The 15,873-nt window shown below is 47.5% G+C and overlaps 1 protein-coding gene across 2 annotated transcripts in view; it reads left to right on the top strand.

Moving 5' to 3' along the window:
• The window catches only part of PLCH2 (phospholipase C eta 2), a 308,320-nt gene that overhangs the window by 37,456 nt on the left and 254,991 nt on the right, over window positions 1-15,873 (top strand). Inside the window, exon 1 of one of the 2 annotated variants that reach the window (XM_048518904.1) lies at window positions 8,273-8,508. The exons of the other annotated variant lie outside the window; for it this stretch is intronic. Within the exon in view, the coding sequence (XP_048374861.1) occupies window positions 8,478-8,508 (31 nt within the window). The 5' untranslated portion in view covers window positions 8,273-8,477. Of the gene's footprint in view, window positions 1-8,272; window positions 8,509-15,873 lie in introns of those variants that run through there. 2 annotated transcript variants of the gene reach the window in all.

The following is a 15,873-nucleotide window of genomic DNA, read 5'->3' as shown; positions in this document are numbered from 1 at the left end:
TAAAACAAAAGCCTAGTGCGGCACCTTTCAGTCTAACAATTCTTAGTTCAGTGCGAGCTTTTGTGAGTCACAGTTCACTTCCTCAGAGATCTGAAGAAGTTAGCGGTGACTCATGAAAGCTCATATTGAAATAAGTATTGTTAGCTATTAAGATGCCACTTGACTGTGGTTTTATGTCATACACTCATGATGAGCCTCATTTGATTTGTCTGTACTTAACGGCGGGCTCCCTTGCGTTGGCGATAGCATCACGGGTCTAGCTGTGGCTGTCCTATCTGTGATTGCAGGCAGACTGGGCATTTAACTTGCAGGGGAATTTCCTGCTAGGCCACTGCCCTGGGGGCTACTGGGGGCCAAAGTTCAGCAATGCTACCAGTGCTTCAGGGGTCACTGGGCCATGACCCTTCCTTGGTAGCCAATGTCAGCTCACCAGAGGTCTCCGGCTTCCCTACTGCCATTTGAATTCCAATGAAATGAGGGAGATTCTTTGTTTTGACGTTAACGGACCTGAATTCTGAAGAGGCATAAGAGGACAAGGAACAAGTTAGAACCGGTAGCTTCTCAAGGTCAGCTGGAAGCTTTAAACTATAAAATACTTCCAATTATTTCTGATGAACTAGTTAAATATCTGCAGGATGAAACACAATTCTATAATAGACTTTGAAGTTAGCAAATGTTAATAAAGGACGGTGTATGTTTAAGTTAAACAAGGAACGAAGCTGATACGTGTACATTGATTTGTTATGTACGTTTCAATATGAGTTGTTTATTATATGCCTATGATTATTATATACAACTGAATTACACGGGATCTGATCTAATGTTGGCTTTATTGTTTGATTAATGGTACAGATACAGCTTTTGATGGATTCATTTTGTGGGATAAGGCAAAGTTACCATCCGTTGTTGGAGCCACTGATTTGCCAGCTCGTGGCTCAGCTGGGCTTGTTCCAGGACCGTTTTCACTTCCCAGTCTGCTCCTGTCTGGTAACATGCTCATGACATAATTCACAGGTGAAAGCTGAACTTAAGAGACTACCTTTCATACCCAGCCGGACCATTGGTCCATCGCGCTTGACATTGTCTACTATGAGTACCCGGCAGGCTTCCAGGGTATCAGGCAGAGAAAGGCCTTTCCGACACCTGATATATTTTAAAATGGAGATGCTAAGGACGAAACCTGGGACCTGAATAGGGCTGTCAAACTCTAGGGGGTAGCTGGTGATCTCCTGCAATGATGGCTGATCTCCAAGTGACAGAATTCAATTCCCTTGGAGGAAATGGCTGCTTTGGAAATGGACTGTATACCCTGTTGAAATCCCTCCCCTCCCCAGATGCCACTCTCCTCAGGTGCCCCCCCCCAAAGTCTCCAGGTTATTCCCCACCCCAGAGCTGGCAGCTGCCACCTGCAACTGTCCTCTGCCACTGAGCCACGATGTGATGTTCAAAATAATCCCCAAGCTGTGATATGTGACTGAGTGATCCTTAAGCATCTTGGTGTTGTACATGACTCTAGGAAAGGATAGTTTTGGAGAGAGAGAGACAGAGACTTAAAATGCTACTTACTGAGTATAAATTAAAGGTGTACCGCCCAGGAGGACATATGGAGTCAAATGTCCCCTGTGGTCATTTAGTAACACGGGGGGGGGGGGGGTCAACCCCCTGCACTCCTCCTCCTTGCCCCTGGGTCCATACACTGACTTCAAGACCTGGTGCAAAAAAAAAGTTGTTTGTTCATAGTGGGAGAGGGTGGCCGCCCATATGGGATGGGGGTGGGGGAACTCAGATTTTGCACCTGGCAACATTTTCCCTAGATACGTCTCTGATTAATCCAGTCCATATTGCACAGCAGAATTTGCTAAGAATAGCTTGGGTTCAAACTGCATTTGGTGCCTTGATGGGGCTAGGACTATTGACAGGCACAAATAATTCATGCAGAAGAGGGAGAATGATCTCTGTTTAATGCTGCTAAATGCTGTATTGTTTTGCCAACAGATTTGATCGACACGCTCGTTCACATTTAATGACCAAGAACTTCACCACTACTTAACCATAATGTGAGCTGAGGAGGAGTTTGTCATGAAATAACAGTCCTCCCTCCTTCACAGATATCCCAAACGAGGGATTGAGAATCACTGTAGGCATCTTTTCCCCCTTTTGCCTGGCAGTACAGCAGTTATTTGGACAACATGTAACTGTGACTTGCTAATCATACCGATAGCCAAGCCAGGCCGAGAAGTTTAACCCTAAAGGCAAAATTGCAGGCCAGTGAGAGAAAGGCATTGAAGTATTATGGGGAGGGTACTGGTAGCAAGCCCAGGAAAACCAGAATTTTGGTTTTAATATTATATATAAGGGGACCCACTTTTTCCTCTGTTTCCCCCTCTTCAGGAGGGTTTAATTGGGGTATTGCTGACGCCATTTTATTGACTTTACCGCTGTGTTTTAAATCTTTTAAAAATTTAAATTTTAACTTTATATTTACATTTATTAATTAATGGGGTTGGGTGGTATAAAAATCTCAAAAATAAATAAATAAATAAATATGGATGTCCCACTATTCTTCCAGTGAGGTCATAATCCTCCTTTTGTCCTCAAAGCAATCCTGCAAAGTAGGGTGAGAGATTGTGGCTAGCCCATGTCAACCAATACACACACTTGAGCAAGAATTAAAATGGGTACTTTATTCTTTCCCTTTGGTTGTTTGTAGGCTCAAAATGCCCCTCCCCCCCCCCAAGCTGTTTTTTTTCCTCGCAAACGCTCAAAATGTCCTTCCCCCAACTTGATTTTCCCTCCTTAGAGGTGGAAGATAAAACAGGGGAAAGCCTCCAGAGGGGGCTGATTTTATACAAATTGCAAACAAGGCAAAGCCGCCTTCACACCCCAGGCTTTCCTTCATCCAGAAACCAACCATATCTGCTTTACTTGATAAAATATTTGTTGATTTCCCCCCCCCCCCACCACCACCACTCACCCACTCACTTCCTCTTCTACCTCCTGCTTTTTACATCTTCAACCTTGCTGCTAATAGCCCTGCCCTAATTATATGTCAATTGTTTTTGGCAGAGTGTTTGCTGCTGATGTCGGTTGCACTGGAGTGTTAGAAGCCTGTTGATGATGTGATCGCAACAGACTGTTTCCTGCTGTACCTTTTCCTTTGTAAGCTGCCTCGGGACCTGATGCTGCTTGAGAGAGCAGGATCAAAATGGCTTCAATACCGGAGGCGCATCTAGGGAAAATGTAGCCCGGTGCAAAATCTGAGTTTTACGCCCCCCCCCCCCCGCCATTTGGGTGGCCGCCCTCCCCCACCATGACCAAACAACTTTTTTTGCACCAGGTCATCTCAAAGTCACCATCCCCCGGGGGAAAGGAGGAGGGGCGTGGGGGGTGATTTGCCACCCCCACATGATTAAATGGCCGCAGCCTGGGGACATTTGACCCCATACGTCCCCCTGGACGGTACACCCCTGTTCAATACAATAGCATGAAAGCCCCTCCCCTCCTGGGAAACAGATCAGCTGACCTGCACATCAAGACAGAGTTTGGCTCCAACTCTGGGGAGTAGATCATGGAAACTGACCTTCCGTTTGTCACAAGCCAGGGAAAGCACAGCTTTTTTGGAGCAGCAGTGGCGTAGTGGCTAAGAGCCGTGGCTAAGAGCAGGTGCGCTCTGTTCTGGAGGAACCGGGTTTGATTCCCAGCTCTGCCGCTTGAGTTGTGGAGGCAGATTAGCCTATGCACTCCCACACATGCCAGCTGGGTGACCTTGGGCTAGTCACAGCTTCTCAGAGCTCTCTCAGGCCCAACCACCTCACAGGGTGTTTGTTGTGAGGGGGGAAGGGCAAGGAGATTGTAAGCCCCTTTGAGTCTCCTATAGGAGAGAAAGGGGGGATATAAATCCAAACTCCTCCTCCTCCTCCTCCTCCTCCTCCTTTTGATGGTTGTCTTTTCAAGAAGCGTACCTGAAGTGGAAGGGTTTGTCGTTGTGTTGGAAAACAAACGGCGGGAATGAAATCAGCAAGTTTATCCAAATCAACACAACCCATTCTTCAATCTAATTTTAGGTGACTAACCACCCCCCACCTTGTCTTGCAAGCATCTGCAAAAAATATCTTGCTCTTTTTCAGATTTATATATATATATATGAGCATGAAGCGCAAACAGCCCTTTATTGCCCATTCCTCTACTGCTGAAGGAACGGTGTGAGCGGATTTGAATCTCGTCCATCCTTTCTCTGACCAGCTGCTTTGTCTCTCTGGTTTTCTGCCCCTCCGTTTAGAAATTTTCTAACGTTTCCTCCCCCCCCCCCCCCCGCCCCGAACAAGTCTGTATTTGAATGTGCAGGCTACTCAGCTGTTGGGCATTGCCAGCAGATTACTGTACAGAAAAATGGCAAACACACTGACTAAAAGGATTAAAGATGAATGTTTAATGGAAACTGCATACAGGATGGCAAAGAGCAGAAAGGTAGCCTGCCGCTTCCTTGCTAGCAAGGGAGAGTCGGGGACTCTAACTTCTAAGGAGAAGCAGGATATTAGTTCTAAGAGTATCAGTTTAAGGACAGACAAGAGGCAGCACGAAAAGACAGAGGGGTCACTCACTGCACAGCCCTCTCTAGCTGACCACATGCCCTCGCCTGCTGGTCTTCCTCTCAGTTCCTTTGCATGCTAGATATTGTTACTTCTGACAAGCATGACGTTTGACACAGACTCTGATCCGTGCTCAAATGATGTGTGGTTTGATCCAGCAGGATAAGTCTTATTTTGTGGAATACGGACCTTCTGGAAGCCTGATTCAAACATGGCGTTAGAAGAAGAAGAAGAGTTTGGATTTATATCCCCCCTTTCTCTCCTGTAAGGAGACTCAAACATGCTTGCAATCTCCTTTCCCTCCACAACAAACACCCTGTGAGGGGAGTGGGGCTGAGAGAGCTTGGAAGAACTGTGACTAGCACAAGGTCACCTATCTGGCATGTGTTGAGAGTGCACAAGCTAATCTGAATTCCCCAGATAAGCCTCCACAGCTCAAGTAGCAGAGCGGGGAATCAAACCCGGTTCTCCAGATTAGAGTGAACCACCACGCCACACATTTAAACTAGGCCACAGGCTGTTGCTCGTGCAGTGTTAGCATACCAGAAATCTGTAGGCCAGGCAAATGTCGCTCCAAAGTACACATTGCACATGTGGCAGCTTTGGACAGGTATCTGTTTAAGCCTTCAAAGCCACCCGAGTCCCATGATGTACGAAAAGTCACAAGAGTTCTTTCATCCTACCAGCATGATATTTAAATATTTAAGGATATTTAAGCATCATATTTAAACTGGGCCTGAATCAGCCTCCATCCAGGAGGGGGTCATGTTTCTGCAGGCTTCTCTTGAGTTTATGTAGCTTAATGACAGGGACATGACAGTCATCGGCCTTGAAAAGAGGGGTAAAGCGAAAACGAGGAGCTCTCTCCTCTTTTCCCTCTTTCCCTCTTCCTCTCTTTAAAAATGGGCATTGTCGGAAGGACAAGAGACCTGCCGGCCCTTTTCCAATGATTTGTGCTTAATCCGATGCTCTCTCGCTCTTTTGCTCTCTGCTGCCTCTCCCCAGAGCGAAATGGCCAGGCAGGAGGACAATCTGTTTCTCTTGACCCATTTCCCCCACCGTGCTATTTGTTAAAATAAAACGGCACGGCAGCAAAGTGCTAGCAAAGGATCGGAGGCGGCTGGAGGAGGGTGGGGAACGCCACAACGCTCCGAGTTCTTGCACGCTCACTGACAAATGTGCAATAAAAGCTCGCAATGTTCCTTCGAACACCTGGGATATTTTAGCCAGAGTCCTGTGCCAGAGGCAAAACGCCATCTTTCAGGGTTTACTGTTGTAGGCACTTACCGATCGCTGGCGTACGGAGCTCTTAAGGAGTATTCTGTGTACTCCAGAGGCGTCTTGGGATGCCTGCTTTTTTTTAAAAAAAGAAAATGAAATGCTCTTTGCAGTTATCCCGAGGACTTAAGCTCATGTTGTTCCTTCTCTGCTGTCACAGTGGGTGTCTAGGCTTGGAACAGATTGGGAGGGACAAGCAAAGGGTTAGCTCCTGGTTTTGGGTGGGGTGCTGGGTAAAATGCGTTGCATGCGAACACAACAAGAGCCCTGCTGGATTAGACTAGTGGTTCATCTAGTCCCGTATCCTGTCAGTGTGGGGAGCCAGCATGGTGTAGTGGTTAAGAGCAGGTGGATTCTAATCGGGAGAACCAGGTTTGATTCCCCACTCCTCCACATGAGTGGCAGAGGCTTATCTGGTGAACCAGATGTGTTTCCACACTCCTACATCCCTGCTGGGTGACCCTGGGCTAGTCACAGTTCTCTCTGACCTCTCTCAACCCCACCTACCTCACAAGGTGTCTGTTGTGGGAAGAGGAAGGAGCTTGTAAGCCACCTTGAGTCTCCTTACAGGAAAGAAAGGTGGGGTATAAATCCAAACTCCTCCTCCTCATGCAGCAGCCAACCAGATGCTTAGATGGCCAATCAAACACAGAGGCTAAGGCCTTCCCCTGATGTTGCCTACTAGCACTGGTATTCCCAGCTTTTCATCTTCTGAACAGAGAGGCTCTGTGCCCCTTGTTAACCACATTGCCCCCCACATGTGCAAACAGGCACCCTCACGAGGAGGAAACAGACCACAATTCTTTCAAGTGCTTTTTCGTTCTCTGCTGCCTCCTCATGGAGGGTGCATACATGAGCATAGTGGATATTGTGGTCAGTTATGTGTGTGTGTGTGTATGTGTATGCCATCTCTAGATGGCATCTTCCCCAAGGCTTTCCCCAAACTCTGAAGTTGGTCCTGCTGGTCTGGCATGGTGTAGTGGTTAAGAGCAGTGGACTCTAATCTGGAGACCTGGGTTTGTTTTCCCACTGGTTCACATGAGTCGCGGACTCTGATCTGTAGAACCAGGTTTGTTTCCCCGCTGCTCCCCATGAGCGGAAGACTCTAGTCCGGAGAACCAGATTTGTTTCCTTGCTCCGCTACATGAGTGGAAGGTAACAAGGGGAGCAGCACTCTGAGGTGGTTGGTTTGCTCCATTTCCCTAATTTCTAGTCGCAGCTGCTCCTCCCAGCCCCACTGAACTCAAAGGATGCATGAAATTGCCACACACACAAGTTACTTAATGGTAATTGATTTAATTAACGTCGAAAAGGAAAGTCATCAGCTTAAAATTCTTCGCTAAGTTGATGGCCTAGTTTTCAGAGAGACTCCCTGCGTGCAGTTCAAGACCAACCTAAGGTGTCAGAAGGCTTTCCTCCCCATACTCCAAAACCGAGGAGACTTGAATGCATTCCTTTCAGCCCCTTCCCTACTGAGGGGGGACTGGGACCAGAGTCATGGTAGCCAGCTCCAGGTTACAGAGGAGCAGGCAGAGGGGGGATGATGGCCGCGGCCTGCCTGGTGCTGCTGCCTCTTGCGCTGCGGGAGGCAGCGGCGCCAGGCAGGGAAAATCCCTCTGCCCTACAGAGCAGGCAGCCGCCTGCTCCGTGGGGCAGAGGGGGGATGGCGGCTGAGGGGATGGCAGAGGGGGGATGTCAGCTGCTCTGGAGGGACATGCCCACAGAACCCTCCGACCTCCAGGTCATGCGGAGCCACAGTTTAAGGCTGAAAGAGCTGCATGCGGCTCCAGAGCCGCGGGTTGCAGACCCCTGGGCTAGACTGCAATGTACAAATGTCTTGGGGAACTCATTGCCTCAAGATGTTGCGATGGCCAGTGGCTTTCAACCATAGGCTTTGAGCTGTGATAGCTAGATGGAAGTTTTAGATTTGATGACAGTATATCTCTGAATCATTGCATCCACCTCATTTCTCTGGGGACAACGGTGTGTGTGTGTGTGTGTGTGTGTGTGTGTGTGTGTGTGTGTGTGTGTGTGTGTGTGTGTGTGTGTGTGTGTGTGTGTGTGTGTGTGGGTGCGTGCATGGAGGGGGCAACATTAGGGCAGCTTTAGGGCTCCTAGCTGTTTGTCAAACTTCTGGGTTCCTCAATAGCCATGTTAGCAAACAGGATGTCAGACAACGCTGACTTTTGGTGAGGTCTAGTACCTAAGGTTCCATTGTAGCCTATGCAGGGGTTCAATTCTGCAAAGGCTTACATCCTCAAGGGGCATATTCTGACAACGGCTAGCTGGGAAGATTCAAGCACCCTGCTTGGAAAGTGTTAATTATCCCTGCGAAAACCTCGCACAATCCCAGGTGCTTTACTCCGCTCCAGCGCTGTACACGGCAAAGGTGTCGGCGATATCCAAAGCAGCTGAGCGAAGGCAAACTGACAGGCGGCTCCTCAGTGGCTGGGCGAATAAATGGAATGAAATTTAAACTACCTTCTCATACAGCTCCGCGTCTCGCTCATGAGCTCCAGCCGGGGAGAGCGCAAGGAAAGATAATGCTGGAGTATTTATATTCTCATCCAGGCAATTGAAAAAAAAAGTCGTCTTATCTCGAAGAAGACAATGGATTTAGGAAGCCTATCACAGAAGCACAGTAGGTGGATTTAATCTTTTCCCATGTTTTATTCTGCCTTTTTTTATTTTTAACAGATCCAGCCCTCCGGCTAGCCAGCGAGAGCAGAGTTGTTCTCTCTTGCTTTGGCCAAGCTTGATCGTGGTGCTGTGTATATTTGATTTTAAAAGTCTCTTTCTCTCTGTCTCTCTCTCTCTCTCGTTCAGCGAATCATTCCATCAGCACCATTAGCTTGGAAACGCAAGGAGACCACGGCTCCTTTCCTGAGCCAGCTGCGCTTCGCATAGATAGCCATGTTTTATTAATTGTTGTGATGGTTGTCAGATTTTCTTTCCCCTTTTTAAAAAAGAATACAAGTACATCTGCTGAACGCGGTGCCGTTCCTCAGCCCCCAAACGGGTTGCAATACAGGTGGAGGTGAAATGGCATGGACCTGTGGTTCTGCCAAGAGCTGGAACTTGCTCTCACCTTTGGAGCCCTACCAGAGTTGCTCCACAGCACTTGCAGTGCAGGATCTGAAACGCACGCCAGGGAAACTTTACCCAAGGGGAAAAGTGTTTCTTGTGGTTCCTAAGCAGGAGCGTTGCAAAGGGGGGCAGTGTGGAAAAGAGGCATGCTTGGTTTTTTAATGCCCTCCGTGGCTCGGTTGCTACTGGGGGAATCGAACCTTCTGCATTTGTGTTGTGGGAGTGGGGAGTCACTCAAATAAGACACTGTCTCCCGGGGCTCTGCGGTCCTTTCTTCCTAAAGATGACGGTGATGCTTTGTGACTGTCAAATTGCTCTTCTCTGCAGCCGCTGTTCATAACTCACTTAAGCAGTAAATAGATGCCGTTAAATGTTAGATGAAGTTCCTTCACTAACGCTTGGGGCAAGGCGAGAGGGAGCGAGAGGGAGCGAGCATGCATGTGCGCACGAGAGAGAACGGTGCGCCGCATGACACGCACATGCCGAGGGAGATGACAGCATCTTCATGCATCTGCCCATGTGGGCACGGATAAATCTTTCGAATTTTCGGTTAGCGGTTCGTAAAGGTGTCAGGCATAATACAGTGTGTGAAGGTGTTTCTCAGGTAGGCACGACTTACAGCTGTAGCGGCTGTGCGGAATGCACGCTTCGGGGCGAGGAGTGGAGCTTTAGGCAGGTTTTGGGTGACTCATGGTAAAACGCGAAGTGTGGCTTCGCCAGTCTCTGACTCTCTAAGGGCTCGTCTGCAAAGAGGTCTGGAAAGAGTTTGGGGGCGTTTTTGCACTGCCACCAGCTGCTGTGCTATACATATGTGCAGATGCAGGCACTACATTTGTTACCCTAAGTAGGCAGTCTCCACTTTAGTAGTGGGAATTAGCTGAAGCGAGAGGGGGTAACCTATGTATACCAGGATAGTCCCTGGTAAAAACTCTCAAATGAGCAGGCAGTGGTTTTATGGAAGAATAAAAATGGCAAAACATGTAACATATGTGTGCAATGAACATATGCATCATTTTGAATAGCCAATGCCATTTCTGTACATCTGGGGGGGGGGAGGGTATGGGCAAGTCCTCTACAGTGATATCCTCACAGTTCCTTTAAATAGCTTGTTCCTCTGTGAGGTAGTCAACTTGGCATGACCTGGCCTGCTTCAAAGGGCTGAAGGGACTTGCTTCTGCATGCCAGAATTCATAGAAAGAGTTCCCTGCACATAGAAAATGAGTACATTGCAGAGAACGCTTGCCTGCACTTGATTAACAAATTAGTCTTCACACCCCGCCTCTCCTCTTGGTTCAAGGTAGCATCTGCTCCCTGCTGTGTTAGTTTTCTACATGCAGGGATTTTTTATTTGTATGGAGCAGCAGTAGTCAATGACGCGAGTCCGTTCCTTCAGTCTGAAAGAGCACAGCTCCAGCATTGGGTAGCTATCTCAGTTAATCTAGAACGAGACCTCGCAGCTTACATTCAGCTCACAGGCATGGGCTCGCTCTGGATCTTCATTTACTGAGTTTCAGCAGATGTTTTTTTTTGGGGGGGGGGGGTTGGCAATCCATAATGCAAAAGGGGATCACACCTGGGGTGTGCACTGGATATGCAATCTCTGCAGCTGGCTTTCCAAAATGGTTTGGAGGAGGTCAGTGTTTTCTTTTTGGTGTTGTGAAGATCTGCCTAATCGGGGCATGGAGGCACATTTCCAGGGTGTTTGTACAGCAGTGTGGGTACCCCCCCCCTCACTCAATCACCCCACCTCTGCCTCCTGTGCCCCATGGAAGAAATAGGAGTGCTGTGGGGCTGAGGTCTGTTGCTTCTGCCTCCTAGCTCAGTATCGAGCTCTCAGGAGCCTCAATTCCCAGGTTTGGCTCCCGTGCCGGAAGGGAACATCTTCAAGGTTTGTGTCTGGGGGGATCCACACATCCTTCAGGATGGGGGAATTGGAGTGAGTGCAGAAAGGAGATGCATCGCTGGGGAATGACTACCGAGAGATGAGAGATGTTTAACCAACAGACCCCAAGGCACTCCAATTAGAGTTATGCATAAACTAGAAGTATTTTCACTTGTACCTGGTAGAAAGGGATCTTGGGTGTGTACCGTGTGACCATTCTTGCCCCCGAGGTGAGAAAACCAACCCCACGTACCTAGAGTGGTAAAATAAGGAGTGAGTGGCTTGCAGAAAATGTGCAAAGAGCGGGACTTGATTGAGGGCACCCTTGATATAATATCATGAGAATATTCGGTTCTTTCAGACCCAGAGCCATTCGTAACAAGCTGCAGTGTAAGATCTTCTTCAAAGTTGTTTTTTTAAAAACTGTGTACCCTCCCCCCCTTCTCTGCCTTTTGGGTGCTTAGATGTGAAGCAGACCCAACCCCCCCTTTGTAACATTTTGAAGGTATTTTTGCAAGAGCTGCTTTATCTGCTGCGGGGAGAAGACAATCCACAACTCTTTCCGCGTGCAACTTTTAAAGAGAATGCTTCTTCCTCTGCATCTAGTCACTGTTTCTTGACCGATGCCCCTTTCACAAGCAAATCAAAGTAAAGAAATACATACATAAATAAATTTCTCATCCTTGTCAATTTCAACCAGACGATCAACATCTTGCAAACAAAGTGAGGAATTCTTTATTTTTTGCTCCATTTTCTGTTACCGTCGCAGAGAATTTTTCTTGCAAAACACATGCATTTTTCAGCATTGTGTGTCACTAAATGAGCATCATGGGTCATATTATATACATGAATGATGCGTGCTGAGATTCTGTAAGTACAAGGAATCACACTGCACAGCATGGCTACCCGATACGAATAGATCTACAAGACCGAGGGCGAAAAAGTTGGAAAGCAGAACTGTGGATTGAAAATGCAAACAGGTACTAAAAGAAACATGGGGAACGTTCACTTATCCCAGAGGGAAAGAAAGTGTCTTGGGGGTTGGATTGTGTGACTTGCTTTAGGATAGGGTGTGACATGCTTGTGGGTTGCAACTTGTCAGCTGAAGCCCAACGCACTATCCTAGACTTCAGGAGTGGGTTTGTGGTACGGTCTCTCTTTATTCTGAGTGTATATTCTAGAGCTGAGCTGGTTTCTGGTAGGAGGAGTTTTTAGGAGTTTTGGATTTATATCCCCCCTTTCTCTCCTGAAGGAGACTCAAAGGGGCTTACAATCTCCTTGCCCTTCCCCCCTGACAACAAACACCCTGTGAGGTAGGTGGGGCTGAGAGAGCTCTGAGAAGCTGTGACTAGCCCAAGGTCACCCAGCTGGCGTGTGTGGGAGTGTACAGGCTAATCTGAATTCCCCAGATAAGCCTCCACAGCTCAGGCGGCAGAACTGGGAATCAAACCCAGTTCCTCCAGATTAGATACACAAGCTCTTAACCTCCTACGCCACTGCTGCTCCCACTGCTGCTCCCACTGCTGCTGGTAAATGTAACCCAGAGGAGTATCTAGGAAAAATGTAGCCCAGTGCAAAATCTGAGTTTTCTGGGGGGGGGGCTGCTTATGGGTGGCCGCCCTCCCCCACCATGGCCAAACAACTTTTTTTTACACCAGGTCTAGAAGTCAGCGTATGGACCTGGGGGAAAGGAGGAGGGGGGCGATTTTCTGCCCCCACATGATTAAATGGCTGCAGCCCGGGGACATTTGACCCCATATCTCCCCCTAGGCAGTATGCCCCTGATGTAACCACCTTTCTATGGAGGTGGAGACCCTGGGAACTGTCTACCCAGGACCCACCAAAACCTGGAATTGGCTTTGCACCCTTTTCTACTTCCTAAGGGTGAAACAGATTTTTGAAAGTTGTGTGGTTCAATTTGAATCACCCCCCATTAGGATTTCATTCCTCCCCTGCGAGAGACAAACCGGCAACCCTTATTGTCTCACTGGCTTCTCTCTTTCCCCCTCATGCTGAATTTCCCCACTTTAAAACAAGTGCCTTTTCCCCTTGTTATTTTTTTGTGTGTGAATTGCACGCGTATATAAAGGGTGTCAAAGCGACAAAAGAATTAGTTAACAACAGTGACGAGGATCTGGCAAACTGACGAGGGGGACAACAGAAGACATCAAAAAAAGATTGATACGAAGGTGCAGAGATTGTCATTCTCTCTCACACACTTTTTTGTTTTGCTTCTGCGTGTTGCTCCTTTAAAGTTTCTCAGCGAAGCCCTACCTCCCCCCCGCCACATAGATGCTCCCATATAAATCAGAGTAAATGGCCTGATGAGAAGATCTGTGGAAATGAGGATGCGAGCTGCCGCAGTCAGTCTGAGGGATTTGCTTGGCCTTCAGCAGGAAGCCCCCTGCGAGTCGCAGTCAGTTCTCCGGTGCTTAGTTTTCAATGAGGCAAGGTTTCTTCAGACTAATAGCTCTCCCTATTAGAGAAAACAGCTCTAAATGGCTTAATATCTACCATCTTCCCTCCGGGCAGTAAATACCTTTGGCAAAAGATCACCTGCAGGTGAAGGAAAGAGGGCCCATGAATCTCTACCCGCTGAAAAGGGCTAATCAGCAGCCAGTGAATCTTTCTTGAGATTGAGCTGGTAGGCTGTGCTCCTCTTTTAAACACCCCGAACCTAGACAACTAGCAGGTCAGGAACAGGTGATACCCAGACCAGCCTCCTCCCTTGTCCATCCTGTTTCTATACAAATAAAATTTTACAAGGTCTGACCAGAGAGGGGCTTTGGCTCAGTGACAGAACATCTGATTGGCATACAAGAAGGTGTTTGGTTCAGTCTCCAGTTTTAAAGAATCAGATAGTAGTTGTGCGTAGCAGATTAATCTTTTTTGTAAAATGGGGAAGCCCAGTGTGGACATTCTGTTCCCAGCAGATATCCTAGTTTATTCCCACTCTCCTGCCTGTATCAACATATTTTGTAATTATTTTACTGACATAAAAATTCAAACAGACCCAATTTTTTTTTGGAAGATCTGAAAATATTTGGGTTTCCTGAATTAGGTTTTTCGGTTTTTCGGCTTTAATGACAATTTTAAAGCCGAATAAAGCCGAATCCAAATTTTACTGAATTTGTTTGGTATTGCTCAAGCCTAGTCAGGATAGCATCCTCAGAGGTGGTATATGGGTTTTCTCCCCACTGTCCTTACACTACCCTGGTGATAGATTAGGCTGAGGGAAAACAGCTAGCCTCAGTTTCTTCTGGTCAGGTTTCAGTCTGAACAGGGATTTGAATGTGAGTTTCCCCAGTCCAGATCCAAAACAATCTGAAATACTATTCCAGTTCTAAACTTGTGAAGGGGGGAAATTTGTCACATAGCATTGTTAGTACATTGTACCCCCTTACGACCTGGTAGCTCTTGAAAAGCATATATAGGTTTGGGGTTTTGTTAGTTCAGAGCTTGTAGCCAGCTTGGATGCTGAAAACTAGACAGGTTGGCAAGATGGCAACGTGAGATTCCTTGAACATTTCTGGACAGGAAAGGTGAAATATTCTACAAACAAATAGTGGCTTGTAATTTGTCTGTTCTATATCATGATTTCCTTACCCAGATTTAGAATTATTTTTCATAATTAACAATAAGAAAAAATACATACTTTACTAATTAAAATTGATTTTATCATTAATAATATTCTATATTTTAAGAGAACCACTAAAGTTTACCAGAAAGTCTTTTAATTAACTTCAGAGGTTAATTTTGACCTTAAGATCCAGTTAAGGCATATTGTCAAGAAGAGACAGAAAAAGTCTATTGGGAAGGCTGCTGTTATAAGCTCTACAGCTTGCTTTTTGCTCACCAATCCAGATGTTTTCCAGGGACTGTGGCCTCCTTATACAACCCCACCTGTCAAAATAGGTCCTTCTGCTGTGGAGGAGGTGCAAGGGAGTGGAAAAATCCCTCTTTCAAACAACACAAAGCATCCCTGTAGTGAGGTGGAAGGCCAAGTGGTCAGCGTGGAAACTTGAGGCAGGAGGCGGAGATATTACATCTGGTGGAGATGCGCCGGCAGCGGGGAGCCCAGGAGGAGGTCCGTGTTCCCTAGCGAGTCTCAGCATGCTGGTTCCTGGCACCTTACATGTGTTATTCTATGCAGTGTGGGAGAGGGAGGGACCGGGGGGGAGTTCGGGAGGCGCCGGGGAGGCCGGGGAGGTGGGGAAGATCATCATGTGATGCACTTGATCTCACCTGGCTACGTCTTGAGGAGGGCGTAAAGCGTCTGAGAGCCTAATCCTCACCTGGGGGGCAAGACCATTGTCCCTAAGCCCGGACTGGCCCCTAGGCAGACAGTTCATGACCCCGGTGACTCATGGGGGGGGATGAGGAGTGGGGTGAATGCTTGATGCCTGACCAGAAGGCGTGGAGTCCCGTTGAAGCGTTCCAACGTTCTACTGCACCCGGTGCTGCTGGGTCAACAGTGCATTACTACATCTCCCTCCTTTTTTACATTTTGCAAAGGACCCGAAATGCTACTAGGGGAGTGATTTAAAAGGAATGGCTTGTCTCCCTCCGCCCGTCTGGTCAAGCTGAGCCGAGCTGCTTGTGTAACATCAGGAACTTGGATTTGCGGGGGGGTAAAGGGAAATTCGAGGGAGCTTCTTACACCACGTTACAGGCAATGTAGACACACATTGAATGAAACAAAGATCCGATAGCAGGGCACACACAGATTAGAACCAATGCAGAAGAGCTGCACAATAGCACTCAACCATCACTCCCGACATGCCAGCTCCAGAGGGCTGACCTACCAATAAGGAGACAAACATCATATTTCCAGATTAGATACAACTTCTTGCAGCTCATGACGTACTTTCATATGAATCAATTGGGAATTATCAAGAAGATTAAAACAACACATATTATGTACATTCTCACAACCTTGGTGATGTAATAACAATAAGTAATCAATGGCGAGCACGATTGTCTAGAGGGTCAGCTTGGCAGAAGTTCCTGCTGCTTTCGGAGGCCAAGAGCATCCAG

Source organism: Sphaerodactylus townsendi, linkage group LG16, assembly GCF_021028975.2.
Source record: "Sphaerodactylus townsendi isolate TG3544 linkage group LG16, MPM_Stown_v2.3, whole genome shotgun sequence".
Lineage (NCBI taxonomy): Eukaryota > Metazoa > Chordata > Lepidosauria > Squamata > Sphaerodactylidae > Sphaerodactylus > Sphaerodactylus townsendi.
Note: the sequence above shows the minus strand (reverse complement) of the source record. Positions and strands in the feature narration are given on the sequence as shown.